At 34.6% G+C, this 16809-nt stretch overlaps 1 protein-coding gene and 1 pseudogene across 1 annotated transcript; one reads left to right on the top strand and one right to left on the bottom strand.

Moving 5' to 3' along the window:
- The first annotated feature begins 497 nt into the window (after nt 1-497).
- On the top strand, nt 498-3501 carry LOC113051188 (protein O-linked-mannose beta-1,2-N-acetylglucosaminyltransferase 1-like; annotated as a pseudogene).
- A 1708-nt stretch (nt 3502-5209) lies between these two features.
- On the bottom strand, nt 5210-16312 carry tspan1 (tetraspanin 1). The gene is made up of 7 exons (XM_026214768.1): nt 16256-16312; nt 12026-12232; nt 11848-11922; nt 9096-9194; nt 8613-8759; nt 7409-7492; nt 5210-5281 (listed from the first exon to the last, which is right to left on the bottom strand). Exons 1-7 carry the CDS (start codon nt 16310-16312, stop codon nt 5210-5212), a joined length of 741 nt encoding a protein of 246 aa, XP_026070553.1.
- Nucleotides 16313-16809: the final 497 nt, after the last annotated feature.

The raw sequence follows: 16809 nt of genomic DNA, 5'->3' as shown, positions 1-16809 counted from the left end.
TTTGCTTAAATTACCAGTGAAATATAGTGATGGAAAAAGAAACACATCCTTATATGTTTAATCCTAATTTAATCCTGTTTAATAGCCAACATACAGAGCTGAAGAAAAGACGATGTCCTGCTGACTTTAGATATTTGTGACAAACTCTCACAGCTTCTTGCCACTTCTGCTACATAAAGTCAAAGAACGTCTAAATTAATCGTTTTACTATTTAATTTCAACACCACAGATCAACTATTTAATTTCAACTATTTAATTTCAACACCAAAGATCTATATGAGCAAATCAACCCCCTCAAGCCTGAGGTTTAGTGTTTTGAAACACTATTAGTAATTCTTTTTTAGTAACAGTTTTGTCATTTGACATTTTACAAAGCTATTAAATAATTCAATCATTTTGGAGTTAAATAGTTTTCTATAGTGCTTTGTGTTTCAGGTTTACATCTCAAAGTTTGGTAGCCCTGTAGGCCTTCAGTTAATTTTGAGGTTCACAGTTAACTGATCACAGTGATTGTGGATATCAAACTCATTCTTGATAAAAGGAAAGTAGCCAGTGAGAAGGATGCAGCTCAAGAGTATGGTAATGTCTTTAAGCCTTTGTGTACACTAATTTATGATGCCTTCACATGATTTAAAACATTACTATTACTTGAGTGGAATTGTAAAGACACTAATATTTTTGTGCTTTCAAAGGTTTTAACTGTTACACACTGTTAGTTTTTAATGAATAACATTTGTTTTCTTGCTATCGTTGAACATTGTCTCAGATTATGCCCTGTCTAGCATGGAAACTCCTCGGAGACCAGCCAGTGCGAGGAAGGTTTTGGATATCGAGGTGTACTCTAATCGATCTAAGGTTTATGTAGCAGTGGATGAGACGAGACACATGTTATAGTTCTAAATCAGGCAACTGTAAGAACACACATTCACTTCTCATGACAAACTGTATCTTCTTTTAGCGTGACTGTTGTTTAAGTTTGTCCACTCCATAACTTAAACATTAATTTGATTATTTGATAAGTTTGTGTGATAAGATTTCGCTGTATCCTCTTCATTCATGGCCAAAAGAGTGTTCGATACTTATTCTCCCCATGAGGATGATGCTACGATCCTCTTCCTCAACATGGTCACCCGTGGCAGAATCCTCATCTTCACTATTAAGGTTAAAGAAATGCCTCTCCCATCCACTCTCATGGATTCAGATTTCTGTTTTCTTTGTCTGTAAGTGCACTTCTTATTGGCCTCTTCAGGATGAGGGGACTTTCCACTTGAAGGTTGCAGCGAAGAATCTTCTGAAAGGTTTGGGGAGTCAGGTAGCAGTCATCTTAGGCTGGAGAGATATGTGGACTCTGGTTGTGAAGAAGGGAGGTAAGGACAATGCTTCTTAACTTTTTAATCATGCATTATAATATTGTTCAAAAGTTTTAAATAGTTTTTTTTTTTATGTGCTTATTCTTACAAAGTCTGCATATAAATACAGAAAAAAACAACTGTTTAGATTTGTTCATATATTAAGACAACTGTTTCATGTTTGAACATTTACAATGTTTTTATTTGTATTTTTTTATGTGATACAAAACTGAATTTTCAGTAGCCAAGACACATGCATTTCACATACTTTTTCTGATGCTGTTGATATTGTCTTTTTCCCTACATTTTTGATTTGGCTTCAGTGGAGAAATCAGAAATCCTATATGTAAAAAAAGCATACCTTGAATACCTGTCTGAAGCTGTGTTTGTTCCTCTAGAATGCTGCATTCTCTTCTTTTCTCCCATGGTGTCAATCCACAGATGATCACTGTTTTTAATCGATGGCTACTATGAGGTATTGTCTCCTTCTCAAATGTTTTTCTCTTCTTCTAAATGCATTTTTTCTTATCCACTTTTGTGAGAGGATTTATACATATTTACCATCTTAACAAAAAAGCTTTCTGGATAGGAACCCATGGATGTGGTGGATCTCTTCGGTCTTAAAGGAGTTCAGCAAACGCCTATCAGTATAAAAAATGCCACAGTGTCACAGGTGATATGTTTGTGACTTGTTTGAAAATGAATAATTAACATTGAAAGGAATGGCCAGTCATAGATGATTGCACAGCTCAAAGGCACTAATATATTGATTTTGAACAAATGATCAAATGATCACCTGCCTTGCACCTTATATACAGTTACATTGTGAAAGAGCTCGCAAGTGTTTGACTTTGAGAAACAAAAAAAAAATTAGGATGCAGATTTTGCCATTGTCTTGGGGGAAGATCTGGATATTTCCATAGATTTTTTCAGGTATGGATAAAATAATATAAATATAGTGATAGATTATATCAAGTTATCAGTTATTATAATTGTTATGAATTACTCACGTCTCCACTAGGTGGTAGCAGAAACCCAATATTATTTGTCACAGGCTTGTTTAGAAACCTGTGTGCAGAATTAATGAGCTCAACTCATTTTAATAGAACAGCTTGAATTAAATGTCTTAAAATCTTGTGAAATATTTATTCTCCAAAAATTTGTCTCTTAGCGTTTTCAGTCAAACCATCCATTTGTTGAGTGAGGATGATAGTCTATACTGTATCTCAGCCTGGAATGACCAAGTGAGTGGCTTTCTTTTCAATTTGTTCTCACTTGAAAATAAAGTCTGGGAGAGTAAATGCTGCCAAATGCTGTTCTTTTGGTATATTTTTCTTCCGCTAAACAATGGTTAGTGATACCCTCGTATTAAACTACTGTAAATCTTGAAAGGCCATCAAGCAGTGCTCTTTTGCAGGGCTATGAGCACACAGTAGAGGACCCATCTCTGTTGTATAGAGTGGAAAGTATGCCTGGCCTTGGCTGGGTACTTCAAAAAAGCCTTTACAGGGATGAACTAGAGCCCAAATGGCCGACTCCTGAGAAGGTGAGGCAGCTAATTCCTGCATTCCGCCTACAGTTTATGTCTAAATAGTAGGGGTGACCCCAAATAGTCGACAATTCGATGCTTCGATTCGAGGAGCCTGATTCGACTTACAGTCGAATATTCACAGTCTGTTATGGTTCCACCATTCTGACTATATGTGAGAGGCTCAAATGTCTGATTTCACATAGAACTTGCGGTTTTCTCCCAATAAGTTAATGTGCAGCCTATTATGATAAAGCCGTGAATAATAATCTGAAAAGAAAGAAGCTTCAAATAAATATGAGATATTGAGAGATTTCGGTTGGCTATTTTAAGTATCAAATGGCTGCATTTCAGAGCAGGTTAGCCAGTAGATACTCTGTATGCCAAGTTGTTAGTTCTATTGCCTGTTTTTATGTGAGCTAAAGGTGCAAATGTCCGGCTATTTTCTGAAGACCCTGCAAGGGTAGATAAATGATTTATAAACACTGAGAGAGGAAATGGTTGTTATTAGGTTATGGCCTTATTTCGTTTACTGTTCATAGCGCCTACACATATGGGACCTGGATGTACGAGGTTATCACAAAGGACTCTGCAGTCTCTTCAGAAAGAAGAACCATGTACTAGTGGTGGCTGTTTCAATCGCACCATACGCATGTGTATACATTACATTGTTCAGGTTATTTACGGGGGTCAGTGATTAAAAAAAAAAAAAAAAGTCTGTAAAACACAGAGCTGAAAATGTATCCTTTTGACAGAGAAACTCTGATTATGGGATTTGAACTCTTAATATCTGGCAACCACATATATTAAAGGGATAGTTCACCCAAAAATCTAAATTATTTCATTAATAACTCACCCTCATGTCGTTCCAAACCAGTAAGACCTCCATTTATCTTCGGAACACAGTTTAAGATATTTTAGATTTAGTCTGAGAGCTCTCAGTCCCTCCATTGAGCTATTTTTGCTATTTTTGGACCAAAATGTATTTTCGATGCTTCAAAATATTCTAACTGACCCACTGATGTCACATGGACTACTTTGATGATGTTTTTCGTACCAGTCTGGACATGGACAGTAGACCGTACACACAATTTCAACGGAGGGACTGAGAGCTCTCGGACTAAATCTAAAATATCTTAAACTGTGTTTCCGAAGATAAACAGAGGTCTCACTGGTTTGGAACAACACAAACAACATTTAGATTTTTGGGTGAACTATCCCTTTAAAGCTCACATAGTAGAGGCATGTAAAGCTGTCCATAATTGTTGTGTCTCCTTTTTTTTATAAACAAAAATATGATTTTGTAAAAAAAAAAAAAAAAAAAAAAAAAAAAAAAAAAAAAAAAAAAAAACATTTAACTACTTTTTTTTGGACATTATGTGCATGACCTTCAACAGCACCTAATGAAGAGGGACCCCATGGGGAAACAAATAAACAAATTTAGATCAGTCCTCATCCCACCCAAAGGGCCTTTCCTAACCACTATGTCAACAATGGGCCTTGTGTTACTCTTCAGGCCAATGCAAGACAAAGGGGGTGAACAATAGGATGAACCTGACTAAACCACCATTAGTTTCTAGGTGCTGTGGGCTTTTGAAACTAGAATGATATAAGTGTGGATTTCTTAAAATGTGACCTCATTTGGTGGTATGTATCTTACAGTGGGAGCTTTTCCTGGGGTCGTGAAATTTCATATGTGGTTATGCTGGAAGGTTTGAGTTAAAAAAGAATTGATAGATGTTTTAAACTATTACTGGTACTATAATAAAAGCCAGTGCTGGTTGTGTTACTGAATTGTGACAGCAGATAACATCAAACCAGGACACTGTGAAAAAGGGATTAAGAGGATATGGCAGACATCAGATACTTTTTTATTTTAACACTACTGAGTGCTTTGGGCCATCCTGCACATATGTTTTATCTTGCATTTATTTATGTTGTCAATATTAAGATAACTTGGTTTTTACTTAATTAATTAACTTTTACACAAGAAAAAATGCATTAAGAAACAAAAGGCTAAATTTGTTTACATATTAAACAATATATAGACAGATATTTTTAGAACAAAGTATTATTATTATTATTATTATTATATATTATTTCTATTGGTTTGAGCACTTCAGTGGCAAAAGGACTATTCTTTTACTAGATATATAGACCTGTATTGGACTGCACAGCTGAGAAAAAAAAAAGGTTTAAATCTATGTAGGTACAATTATGTATTTATTTATTTTCATGTTGTGCTATGATGGCCCTCCAGCAACAGCTTTAAGAATCCTCTTTCCAGAGAATGACATGTGATGCTGCTTAGGTGAGATTTGTGTTTAAGCCACTAAAGAGCCTTATAAGAGAAGAGCAGAGGATTAACACTTGAAATCAGTGCAATCTCAGCTTCATCGTAGATCTGCCCTGTGAAAAATGTATTTCTCATGCAATAATGTCCAAATCATTTCATGGAGGAGATTTTTTTTCGCCACTAAACATTTTCATAGTATCTGGAACATGCAATACCAAAATATTATTTTGTACTCAAGTTTGCCGAGATTGTATCTAATATGCTAACCAGATTCTTCAACAGTTTTGTATAAGTTATTAAAAATGATTGGTTCTTTAATTTAAATTAAAGCTGTTTCTTACATTGTTCCATTTTTTTTAATTTCCATGCTTATGTCTTTGTATTATATGGTTGCTATCAGAAAATTCTATAGTTTATTATATATATATATATATATATATATATATATATATATATATATATATATATATATATATATATATATATATATACATATATGAAATATATATATATATATATGTGTGTGTGTGTGTGTGTGTGTGTGTGTGTGTGTGTGTGTGTGTGTGTGTGTGTGTGTATGTGTGTGTGTGTGCGTGTGTGTGTGTGTGTGTATGTATGAACAGCAGAGTCTTTATTTATTTAGATGATATCTAATAATTATAAATGTAGTGTTTCTGTAAAATGGCTGTATGTTCACCAATAAAAAAAAGTAGTTATTGTCGAACAGGGGAAGGGTGAGGAATATTAATTAAGTTTATATCTTTATTTTTTTCTTCTTTATAGCAATTTAAATTAGAATCAGATTATTTAAATACATCAGTGATTAAAGTATGATTAAAAATTTCCTTCAGGAAATTTACGGAGTCAATGCTCCTTTCAAAATGACTATTTCCTTAACTTAGAATAATAATATTTTAAAAATATGTTTTTTTTTTTTTTTTTTTTTTTTTTTTTTTTTTTTTTTTTTGGTGTTCGGTAAGAAGCACAGCAGACAAATTAAGTGGAAAATTGAAGCAGTCACAAAGGATATGGTGTGACTATTGGAATCAATGCACATTTAGTGTGGCTGATCCCTTGTTTAAATGATTCTGTGTGTGCCAATGTTGTTTGGTTATTTCGTCTCGATGCAGACTGTCAGCTAAAGTAGTTGTTTTTGTAGAGTGAAATGTAATGTCTATGCAATATTGTGTATAAATTTTATTTAAAAGACTATTCATTCATTTTGATCTACACTATTGAAATCAGGTTGGTTGACAGTTAGCTTGTTAGACTTTCATTATAAGGGATTCTTAGAGGAACTGGACTGACTCATGCTTTCTCATTACATTTTATTTAGTATCAACTTTACAAAAAGAACAAGTTATCCTCCTCAGTCAGTATCTTAAATAGATATATCTTCAGTGGTTTAGGGATAGTTTTGTTTGGTGCAAAAAATGCATTATTTATCACACATTCTCCCCTAACACTTTCCTATCTCACCCTTAACCAAGTTTTCATGAATAAGAACAGCTTGTGTGACATGAAGTGTTTCAGTGCAAAACAATTATGACTTCTCTATGCAAATGAATTCTGGTTATAAAATTACTTTCTCATGTAGAAGGGGATACAGCAACATTTTTATTTCATGAAGTGAATTCCATTACATACTCAGAAGAAAATTATGTAACTTCCGATTTCAAAGCCAGCTAAACTACGATTTTATCATCCACTTCCACCTCGTTAACATGATACAACTGAAATCCTACAATAAATAATGACATAATATCTACAATATTATCTACACTTAAAGTATTAACTAATATGTGCTAGCTTGCAGTGTAAAGAAAATATGCATATACATAAAAATACTTAGATTAAACTTTTAGGTGGATTTTTTTGCCCAGGTTGCAATAGAGGTACATAGACAACGCCATCGCTGCCACCTAAAAAAATAAAAAATAAAAAATAAATAAAATAAAAATATATATATATATGTATACACATTGTCATTTATAGGTGGTGGCAAATAATTTGTCTGTGGTATATGATTGAAGTGCTTAACAGGCATACATTTAAATGCATTTGGAAAGAATGAAGATAATAACAATAACTAAAGCTTGTGCTAGACATTTAAAGAGGTAAATTGTTTTGTACACCAAACCAGCCTTAACCAATCATGAGAAAGGCTACAGTCAACTTCCATCATAAACCAAGTACACTTCTACCAATCCATTTGTTATTTGAACAGCATGGTACCTCAATGGCAGTGACTCCAGCAGCAATTCCTCCCAAAATGTTGAGGTTCCTCTGGATGATCTGAACAATTTGTTTAAAACAGCCCTAGGAAGAGAAACCAATATAAGATGAAAGGGCCTAAATCATATAACCACATCTCTGTAATACACAGGGGTGCAGGAGTTATCTGAAAAGTGGCGGGGGGGGGGGGGGGGGGGGTCATATTTATATACCTTATAAGCATGGCTCATAAATATTAATAAGGTGATGTATCATTCGCCTAGTAAGGCTGAAACAATGGTAAGTCATAGTTGTTTATGGTTCCTTCAGCCAATCAGAGCTGTCAAGGCATCAATTTCGTGCGACTCCATAATGATTGGCAGAATTTGGACCGTATACTACTGTTACTATTTCTACCATTTATTTCTATAACATAGTAAAAGTAGTATGCTAGTACACAGTTCCAAATTCAGCTCTTATGTGCCCTTAAAGTGCCATCTGAAATATTGTAAGTGCAAGTTCAAGAGCACAGGAATAACAGAGAAAATATTGCAAAATGTAACTTTTTTTAAAACATAATTTTATATTTACTTTACACAGTACATATTTCAATAATTTCAAATTTAGATGTAGTTATCTGGCCACTTCGGTTTTATGTCTCTGACTTGAGTGCATGACTTGGAGGTATGATTTTCCCTTGTGCATTTGAATGCAGCATCGATCTTATGTCATTTATGGCTCAGATGATTGCCTCAAAAATTATTGTGCCGAGAATTTGTGCTGCTTTCAGAATTATCATAAATATGAGATGCCGACTTCATAATTTTAACTGGGAACCAGAGATTATTTTAGAGATGGGATGACCTATAACCTTTCAACATGCAGGAGCAGAGAACAGTTTCAGTAGTAGCCTAAATGATAGGTAATTTTTAATTTCACAAAATAGTTACATTTTTAGAATTTTGTGTTTTCTCCATGGAGAAAAGCATGTGTTACCAAGTAGTAAATCCCACATACTCAATTCATACTTAGCCTGCAAGATTTTTTTTCTTCACACACCAGCTGCTACTTACAGAATAGAATGATTGTTTGCTAAAAAGCAGCAAGTTACCACACCTCTGGTAAAACAATACCTACTAGCAACTTTATACGTCCAAACTCTTGCTAGCTTTTGCAGTGGAATTATTTGATTATTTGAACTGTGAAGGTTCTGCATGTTTCTCACCACCACACCAATGAAATCTGCGTTGTGGTCTTCGCAAGGGAAGAGCTCAGGACCTGCACAACAGGTAGGAGGGTAAAGGGCCCCATTCTGCTTATAGTAGTAGGATTCAGAGAAGTCTGTGTAATTACTGAAGCCACAGCACTGCAACTATTGCATAATGAAAAGCAAGAACAGTCAGTTGCATTTAGTATTTTCACAAATATTGCTTTGTACAGCTAACACATCTACACATGTTTCCATGAAGCACAGTATGTGTATTGATCTGTAAAGCTCTTGAAGTATTTTCATCAGTCTGTCAAAGTCTTGGCAGTCTGTTTAGTAAGTTAATTTTCACATTCACTGTCAACCACCCCATATGTGTTTTAAGGGCTCTTTTAGCCAGGAAATTTGACATGATGGATTAATTTTATTTGACCTGTACAGAAAACCCTGAGGCGCAGATCAATACTCATGTATGTATGTATTCGGTTGGCCGTGGCTTACTGTTGTCATGGTTGAGTTCCACAAGTCTGTGAGGATTTTATCTTTCCCATACTGCTCCTTCAGTCCAGATGTGGCCCATGCTCTTAGAATATTCTGAGTCTTTTAAAATCACAGATAAACAGGGACACATGAAAAGTCAGAAAGGAATGGAAACTAACAGATACAAATCTTCCACAAACATAAACTTGTTAAAGCAAACTGCTTTCACCATTGTGTCTCCATCAGGGCTGCTAGCAATGACATTTATCATAGCTAAATTAAACAAAGGCTAGGCAATAAAGTAATTTCTTACTAGTCAATCGTAGTTATTTCTTTAATATATTGATACTTGTGGCTTTCAAAGATTTGAATTAATTTGTCAATTAATTAGAAAGAAATTTTAAATGTATGAATGTTATGGCTGTCAAAGATGCATTCACAAGATTTAATTTAATTTTCTGGCAACTCTTCACAAAAAGTTTTTATTTGTTAGCATTAGTAACTAAAATGAGTTATGAACTAACAATGAACCATACTTCTAAAGAATTTACTAATCTTTGCTGATGTTATTTCAACCATAACTACATTATTAAAATCAAAAGTCAACATTATGAAAAGTTTTTTAATGGACCTGAGCTAATATAACTAAACTACTTGAACGAAGATGAATAAATAATGTAAAAAATTATTGATTGTTGTAATTTAATGTTAACCATTTAAATTGAACACATTGTAAAGCATAACTAATGGGGGATAACTTTTAAGCCTTACTATTTTTAACACCATTAAGACAAACTTACATCATTCTTGTTTATCGGTAAACTGTGAAGAAGTCTGTCTTTTTACATTTTAAATTACTGGTAAATGTGAAAGACAGACTGCTTCATAAAAGTACACATTTATGAATCAAACTCTGGTGGGGTGTAAAATAAAATCAGTTTGCATGTTCTGAGCCTATTGTTTATATTATTTAATATGTTTAGAAATTAATGCATGATACATGGAAAAACAGTGTATGTGAATGCACTAAGGTTGCATATGCTTTGTAAAGTAAAATCTCCTCTGTGATGCATGCTTGCATTTCCTTTATCTTTCTCTCTCTCTTCTTACTTTCTCCCTTAGTTGGAATTAGATTAATAAACCCATATGTGTGGGAGTGTTTGCTGGGAAAGGTGGGGTCAGCAAGAGTGGTCTTCAGCACAGCATGCCTATGTGGATGTGCAGACAAAACACAATTAAGATTGCTCCCCCTCCCACCTATGAAGCAGTGGAAGCTACACAGATCAGTAGAGCTATTACGCGCAAGCTAATCCATCAATGTCTGGAGGAATTCCCTCACAATCTAGACAGGACAAAGCGCTGTAAGACAATGAAGCGATTGCTAATTGCTGATCTGAGACCAGTGCGTATGACACAAAATGCCATTTATAAAATCAGCTGAAAGTAGTAAAACATAAGAATGTAAATGTGATGTGCTTTGACTTATCATAATAGCAATCTTTAATTTAAAGAGTCAAAATTGTATTGCCCATTGAACATTATAAAACCGCAATCTCCATAACGATTTGGCTTATTCTGTTACAATTTTACATCTTAATGTTAACATATAATGCTACTCAAATTCATATTGTGTGATTGTTATGACTTTGCGAAGCCTTTTGATTTCTTATCAAAAATACAATAGGGCAGCTGCTCATTGACTTGCACATGAATTATTAAAATGCCAATTTCTTCTGTCAGGAAAATAAATAAATGAATGGATAAAAGTGTGATGGTGACAAACAGAACATTAAATGGGTATTTGCATGCTTAATGTTCCTCTGAACGATTGAGGTGATCTATAATTCACTGGAATGTCCTGCACTTTTCCTTTCTGGTGACTCCCCAGTAGCATTAACCGTTCTGGCTTGTTGATAAAGTACCGTGTTTCATCCAGATAGCTAGCCTATATAAATGATGTTTCATGAACAAACTGATTCCATGCTTGCATAAATACCTAAGACCATTTTAAATGTCAACAGACTAGAACCACAAAACACCAATAAAAAGTATAAGCTTCAGTTTTGGCTTTATTTCTTTTCTTGAATGAAATTCAATGAAATTATAATTTCTCAGTATTTTGCATAGTAAGCGGTGTAAAACCTGATAATTGTGTTATCCAGCATGATTAGAGAATGTTTATGTGCTATTGAATTAACATGTGTGTGATACATATATGTTTGTTTTTTTATGATTTGAATACAAGATTTTCAATGTAGTCATAGGTTTTCAACCCCGTTGTATATAGTATCAGATTTATATTCTTTTTCCTGTCTAGGTTTATCTATTCATATGCATTAAATGAGATTTATCTCTGTTAAATGGAATTATTATTTTCTTAATTTTCCTTAAGAGGCCTTAGTGTTTTAAATTAAAGGGCATTATTCTCTTAACATACCCTCCATAACTCATTTAAAGTTGATGTAATTATTATACATTTCACTAAATGGGTGAAGCTCTGTATGTAAATCGGCTGTTTTGCATATAAAATGTCTAAACGTCAATATTGTAGTGCGATAAATTGCTCAAAGTGAGAGTGCTGGCATTGTGCCTGAGGCAATCTGGGAGATATTAAGTGGCTGAATGTGCTGGAGCCATTTCAAACCCCATAATTTAATGATGGCCAGAGTATGACGAGAAATTTACATGCAGCTAAACTGAAAAGAGAGAAAAAGAGTGTGTGGGGGGATGGGGAGGACTGGCAGAGAGGTCAGTGGTTTTGAGCGAGACTCACGTATGAGGAGTAGACCAGGGCTACTATTGCGGCTGCCGTCTCAGCGATGCAAATGATCAGAATGATGGAGAAGAACTGTTAGCACAGAGAAAAACAAAGCGAGTAAACATATTAACAGAACCATAACGTAAAACTTTAATGACACTTGACATTAGGTAATATAATGAATGAGATTAACCATTATGAGAAGGCTTTTGCTCTCTTTCTGAGCTCCACAGCACCCCAGCAGTCCAAGCAGAGTCATAACTGCTCCAATAGTGATGCTGAAGATTCCTACACTGACATGACTCTGGAAATCATCAGTGAAAGGTGGCAAAACTTTCATAAAGGAATCTCCGTCCACTGTCATCCATATCCCTGCAGCCGCCAAACACATGCCTGCGAGCTGTCGAAAACATTTTCCACTTTTTACTTCCACTTACACAATTGCATTTTAATAGTGATAGGCTAATGCTTAGATACAAATATGATAAAGTATGCAGTCACCCTGTCATCAGAGCTGTGACCATCATAAGAAGTGATCAAGTACCCCTCTCCAATAATCAGACATGGCCAAATATTCCCCCAATAACTGATTTTCTTGATGCTAACTGATGCAATCCATTACAAACTACTGTCTATGCTGTAAAATGACAAAAAGGGATCTGCCTCAATAGACTTACTGAACAAAACAAAACAGCAAGCCCCAAAAAGCTAAAGGGCAAAACAGCTATGGGAAACTGTATCATTTGATAAAAAAAAAAAAAAAAAAACTATATTCTGCCAAGCAATATAGTTCTTCAGCATGTTTAGCAGAATGGCCCAACAAAACGCATGTGTAATGAGGTCAGCCCATTTTATGACCAAAAAAAGAAAATAAAAATATATTACTTAATTGAATGTCATAAGAGTAAAATAAATAAATAAATAAATCATTGTTATATATATATATTAGCAAAACCACCTTTGGCATATACAGTAGGCAAAGCCTATGATCAAGAGTATTTGCTTGCACATTTTAAAATAAAAAAATATACTTAAGATAAGTTAATTCAAATGATTATAGTAAGTTATAGTTTTAGCTATACTTTTTAATTAATTTTTTTAATTTTTCATTATTTCATTAATGTGCAGTTACATTAGCGAAATTTACCGAGCAAAATGTTTTATTGACCGCTCACACAGAAGTCACTTTTCAACCAAGCTGCTTTCTGATGGTCCACGTGACAAATCCTCATGACCAACTTGCGTAATCTTTTGATATCACACAAAATTCCACGCACAAATTAAGCATTGAAAATTATTTTTGCTTATTTTGCTAAAAACATTTTCCAAAAAATAGTAAATGTGACCGCAACTTGTTCCGGTGTCACTATCAATGCACACAAAGTTGGCGTTTTTGCGTTTGAATGAAACAACAGAGAGAGAGTTTGCGAAAAGGAATGTAGGAGGTATTCTGGGTAATTGAGTTTTTGCTGTTGTTAATCAAAATTTTCAGTCCTCAAAATCCTTTAAGTAAATGAATTAAGCAAATATCTTAGAAGAAAGGTGACCAGCTCTTTTACAATACAAATCTTGATCTTTCAGAAAAAACAGACTGCAGTCTGATACTGTGTGACATAGTGCTAAACACAGATCATCACTCATAGTTTAGTTCATGAAACACCAATATCATACCTCATGCTCAAGTTTCTTTGCTGTAAGCTCCAGTTCATATAAAAGCATTATGACCACAGGCATGTATCAGTTGTAGTCATGTGGATTTGGCTTCTTTATCTTTTGCATTTTCCCATGACCTTTTATTCTCACCATTCTGCTGTACTATAAGAGGGGCTGCATTTTTGCCAGTGTATCGCTATGTGTGTTCTTCCATAAAGGTAGGTAATTCAACAATGGCAATGGCTCAATAAAAAAAACTAAAGGGTGCCTTTAATGGCCACAAGCCTGCAGGATTAGGTGCTCAGCTGCTCATTTATGTTACTTCCAGGATGCATTGCAGACAAGAGGTCTGACACATACGCAGGTCTGGTCGTGATATGGATGTCCCGGGGTAATAATGGAAACGCAATGCTGTTGTCATTATGTGTCTTCTGATGTATCAAGATCCAAGTGCAACACCATGGCTGGATTATTTAACTCTGGGATGTAGAAGAGGTTTATTCAAAGTTTCTGCCTATTTAATGCGATATCTCCAAGGAGAATGATATGCATCCAGTCGAATATCAAATGGTCTAAGACCCAGAATACATTTGGTGGTGGTTTAGGTTAATGAATGGGTTGGCATCAGCATGTTAATTCACAGCCGGTGCCATAACCATCTCTGACACCTGATATGTTCTGTCAGACACAATCTCAGCTGTCAAGGCGACTCACATCCAGCTCAGCTGGCTGACAGCTGACCATGAAACGCTCAATACTCCTTCACCGTCAACGTTAATTTTTTCCATGTGAGAATAATTTTCATTTTATCATTTCCCATTTGCACTCATGGAGCTTTGGGAATTCTCTGAATGTTTTAGCAGTTTAACTGTCAGCTTTTGATAATAGGCACGTCTCTAAGCAAATAGAATTTGACGGGCATATTACCTTCAACCTTTATTCTTGAACAATTGCTCCCTTCCCGTCATAGTTATTACTTTTTTTCCTTCTTCTTCATTTTTTTTTTTTTTAAACAAATAATGCTTTGATGAAATGCCACCATGCGTGGCATAATGTTGGAAATGGTGTGTCAAAGAAAGATGCATCTGGAGAGATTACATGAATAATCAGGTAAACTAAGGAAATGAAATGGCACACTGTATGGGAGTGGAATTAAACTGATTAGACTTGGGAAGAGTAGGAAAATCATTTGAATTTCCATGTTATTACACAAGTAGTCTAGGAGACAAATGTGAAGGGAGATCTAAACAGAAAAAAAAAAAACATGTTAAGGGCTGTCTTGCTGAATATTAGTTGGAATGTAAAATATATGTAAAATAATAGATTAATGTGCAGCTTCATTTTCTATTCACAAAAGTGGGTTTTTCATCTCAGGAAGAGATTTGAGATGCAACTTAAGCAAATATACATGTATTTCATAAAAAAAGAAAATTAAAAAAAAATTAAACTGTTGCTGTCATTCAATGTTAATACTTGAACACCTTCAACAAAGGTGACAGTAAAGGCCAATTCACACTAAATGATAATTATAAAGATAGCAATAACCACAGTGTCTTCAATTCTGCAGATCTTTTTAAAGTGTGGTGGATTTTGATTGGCTGTCAATATTTTATATTAAGGCTTGAAAACACTATGTGACTTTCTGAATCTGATCGCTAGGCATTACACTTGCTGACTTTGTAAATGGTTACAGAGGAAAAACTGGGGATCATGAACTAAATGATTGAGGGTCACACACTACCAGACTTTTGGGCCATTCTGAACACAAGTAAGGAGGCCAACATGTGTTCTAAAATAAGATCAACATATTGAAGATGTTTGATATCCTCAGCAGTGATGGAGTCATGGCCAGAAGCTAAAAATTATTTATGTTATAGTTATTGTCTTTGTTTTAAATACACTCCATAATCAGCAGACATATTAAAAACAAAGCAAGTTTCTAATATCTGAAGAACACTTGCAGTAAACATCAAAAAATCGAATTAGTAGATCTTTTGTTGACCCACTATTGCACTTGAATCATTGTCAGACTTAAGATCGATTGACAGACTGATTAGTTTATGTTGAGATTTTGACAAAAAGAACAAAAAGCTCTTGGTTACAGATTTCTCTTTTTTTTTTTCTTCTAATTAAATTTTTACTGAAAACCTTGACCTTGTATTCTCTGTGATGCCAGTTTTGTCCTCTACCATCCTTGACAAGTATTAAGACTGATAAGTCAGTTGTAGTTCAGATAAATAGAAACCGTTCACCATATAGAAATTAATAGTATACTACTATAGCAATGCTTTGAATGAAATATTGTACACTATTATGTAAGCTCTCCTTTGTTCCTGTATCTTCAGCCTTAAAAATCTCCTGTCCCACCATGCAACCCAGCCTACCCATCATTTCAGGCACTTGCAGTCTTTAGATCTCAAACAAACAAAGTGGTTGTGAACAATAATGAGATGAAAATTGTTGCATGTGAGTAAGTGGGACTGGCTTACTCACATTCACACTTTGACTGTGATTATCAAGACTTCACCATGGAGGAGAGAAGCATTTTCTAATGGATTTGTGTTATCGGTTTTTATTTATGTGTGCATTCGCCGTAAAGAGGAGAGAATAAATGACTGTTCCTCATTGAGAGGCACGCTGAATCTATTTCGTTCTTTACACCCCACATAATAGTCTCAGTCAATAAATAAAGAAATGCAATCATTCTTCTAAACACCTGTCTCCCTGAACTCAAATGCATGCATTTAATAAGGGAAAAAAGCTTACTTACACAGATAAGCAAGTTGAACACAACCATCACAACTTTAACAAATGGGAAGCAGCCCATTTTTAATCTGTAACAAAACAATACACATAAATCAGAGCTGCATGTGGTACTTTAAATCGCTTTACATACACACATGCATACAGTACATGTTGACTCCTTTCCACTTAAATCCATTCAAATCAAATGTTATTATGCTTTTGTAGCAACTCACCTGATTAGATCCAAAGTGCACTAATAGATGAAAACAGCTGAGAAAGATGTTAAGTGAGAAATTGGCAGAGAGGGGAAGAGATAGAATGAGAGGGAAAGAAAGCAGGAGAGGTGTTCACAGGTGAGATGGGTGTGGTTTGCATATTAAATAGCTGGTTAGTGTGGATTGGATGTTATACTAATTGTATATGCTACAAAATCTCCCTCACATAATGGACAATTTACTGTTTCACTTGCTTATGAACAGCAATGATTTGAAATGTACTTATGATGCCATTTCAAAAATAAATGACTTAAAGGTTGACTCTGGTCACTCGTTATCAGGTGTTGCACACAATCCTTTCTTT

Source organism: Carassius auratus, chromosome 31, assembly GCF_003368295.1.
Source record: "Carassius auratus strain Wakin chromosome 31, ASM336829v1, whole genome shotgun sequence".
Classification (NCBI taxonomy): domain Eukaryota; kingdom Metazoa; phylum Chordata; class Actinopteri; order Cypriniformes; family Cyprinidae; genus Carassius; species Carassius auratus.
Note: the sequence above shows the minus strand (reverse complement) of the source record. Positions and strands in the feature narration are given on the sequence as shown.

Bases quoted from the DNA above. Each gene is read 5' to 3' on its own strand.
- tspan1 (XM_026214768.1), bottom strand. From the start codon at position 16,312: ATGGGCTGCTTCCCATTTGTTAAAGTTGTGATGGTTGTGTTCAACTTG. The intron at 8,760-9,095 runs GTAAGCCACGGC...ATTATGCAATAG, and splicing joins GGAACTCAACCATGACAACA to TTGCAGTGCTGTGGCTTCAG. The intron at 7,493-8,612 runs GTGAGAAACATG...TTCTCTTCCTAG, and splicing joins CAGATTTCATTGGTGTGGTG to GGCTGTTTTAAACAAATTGT.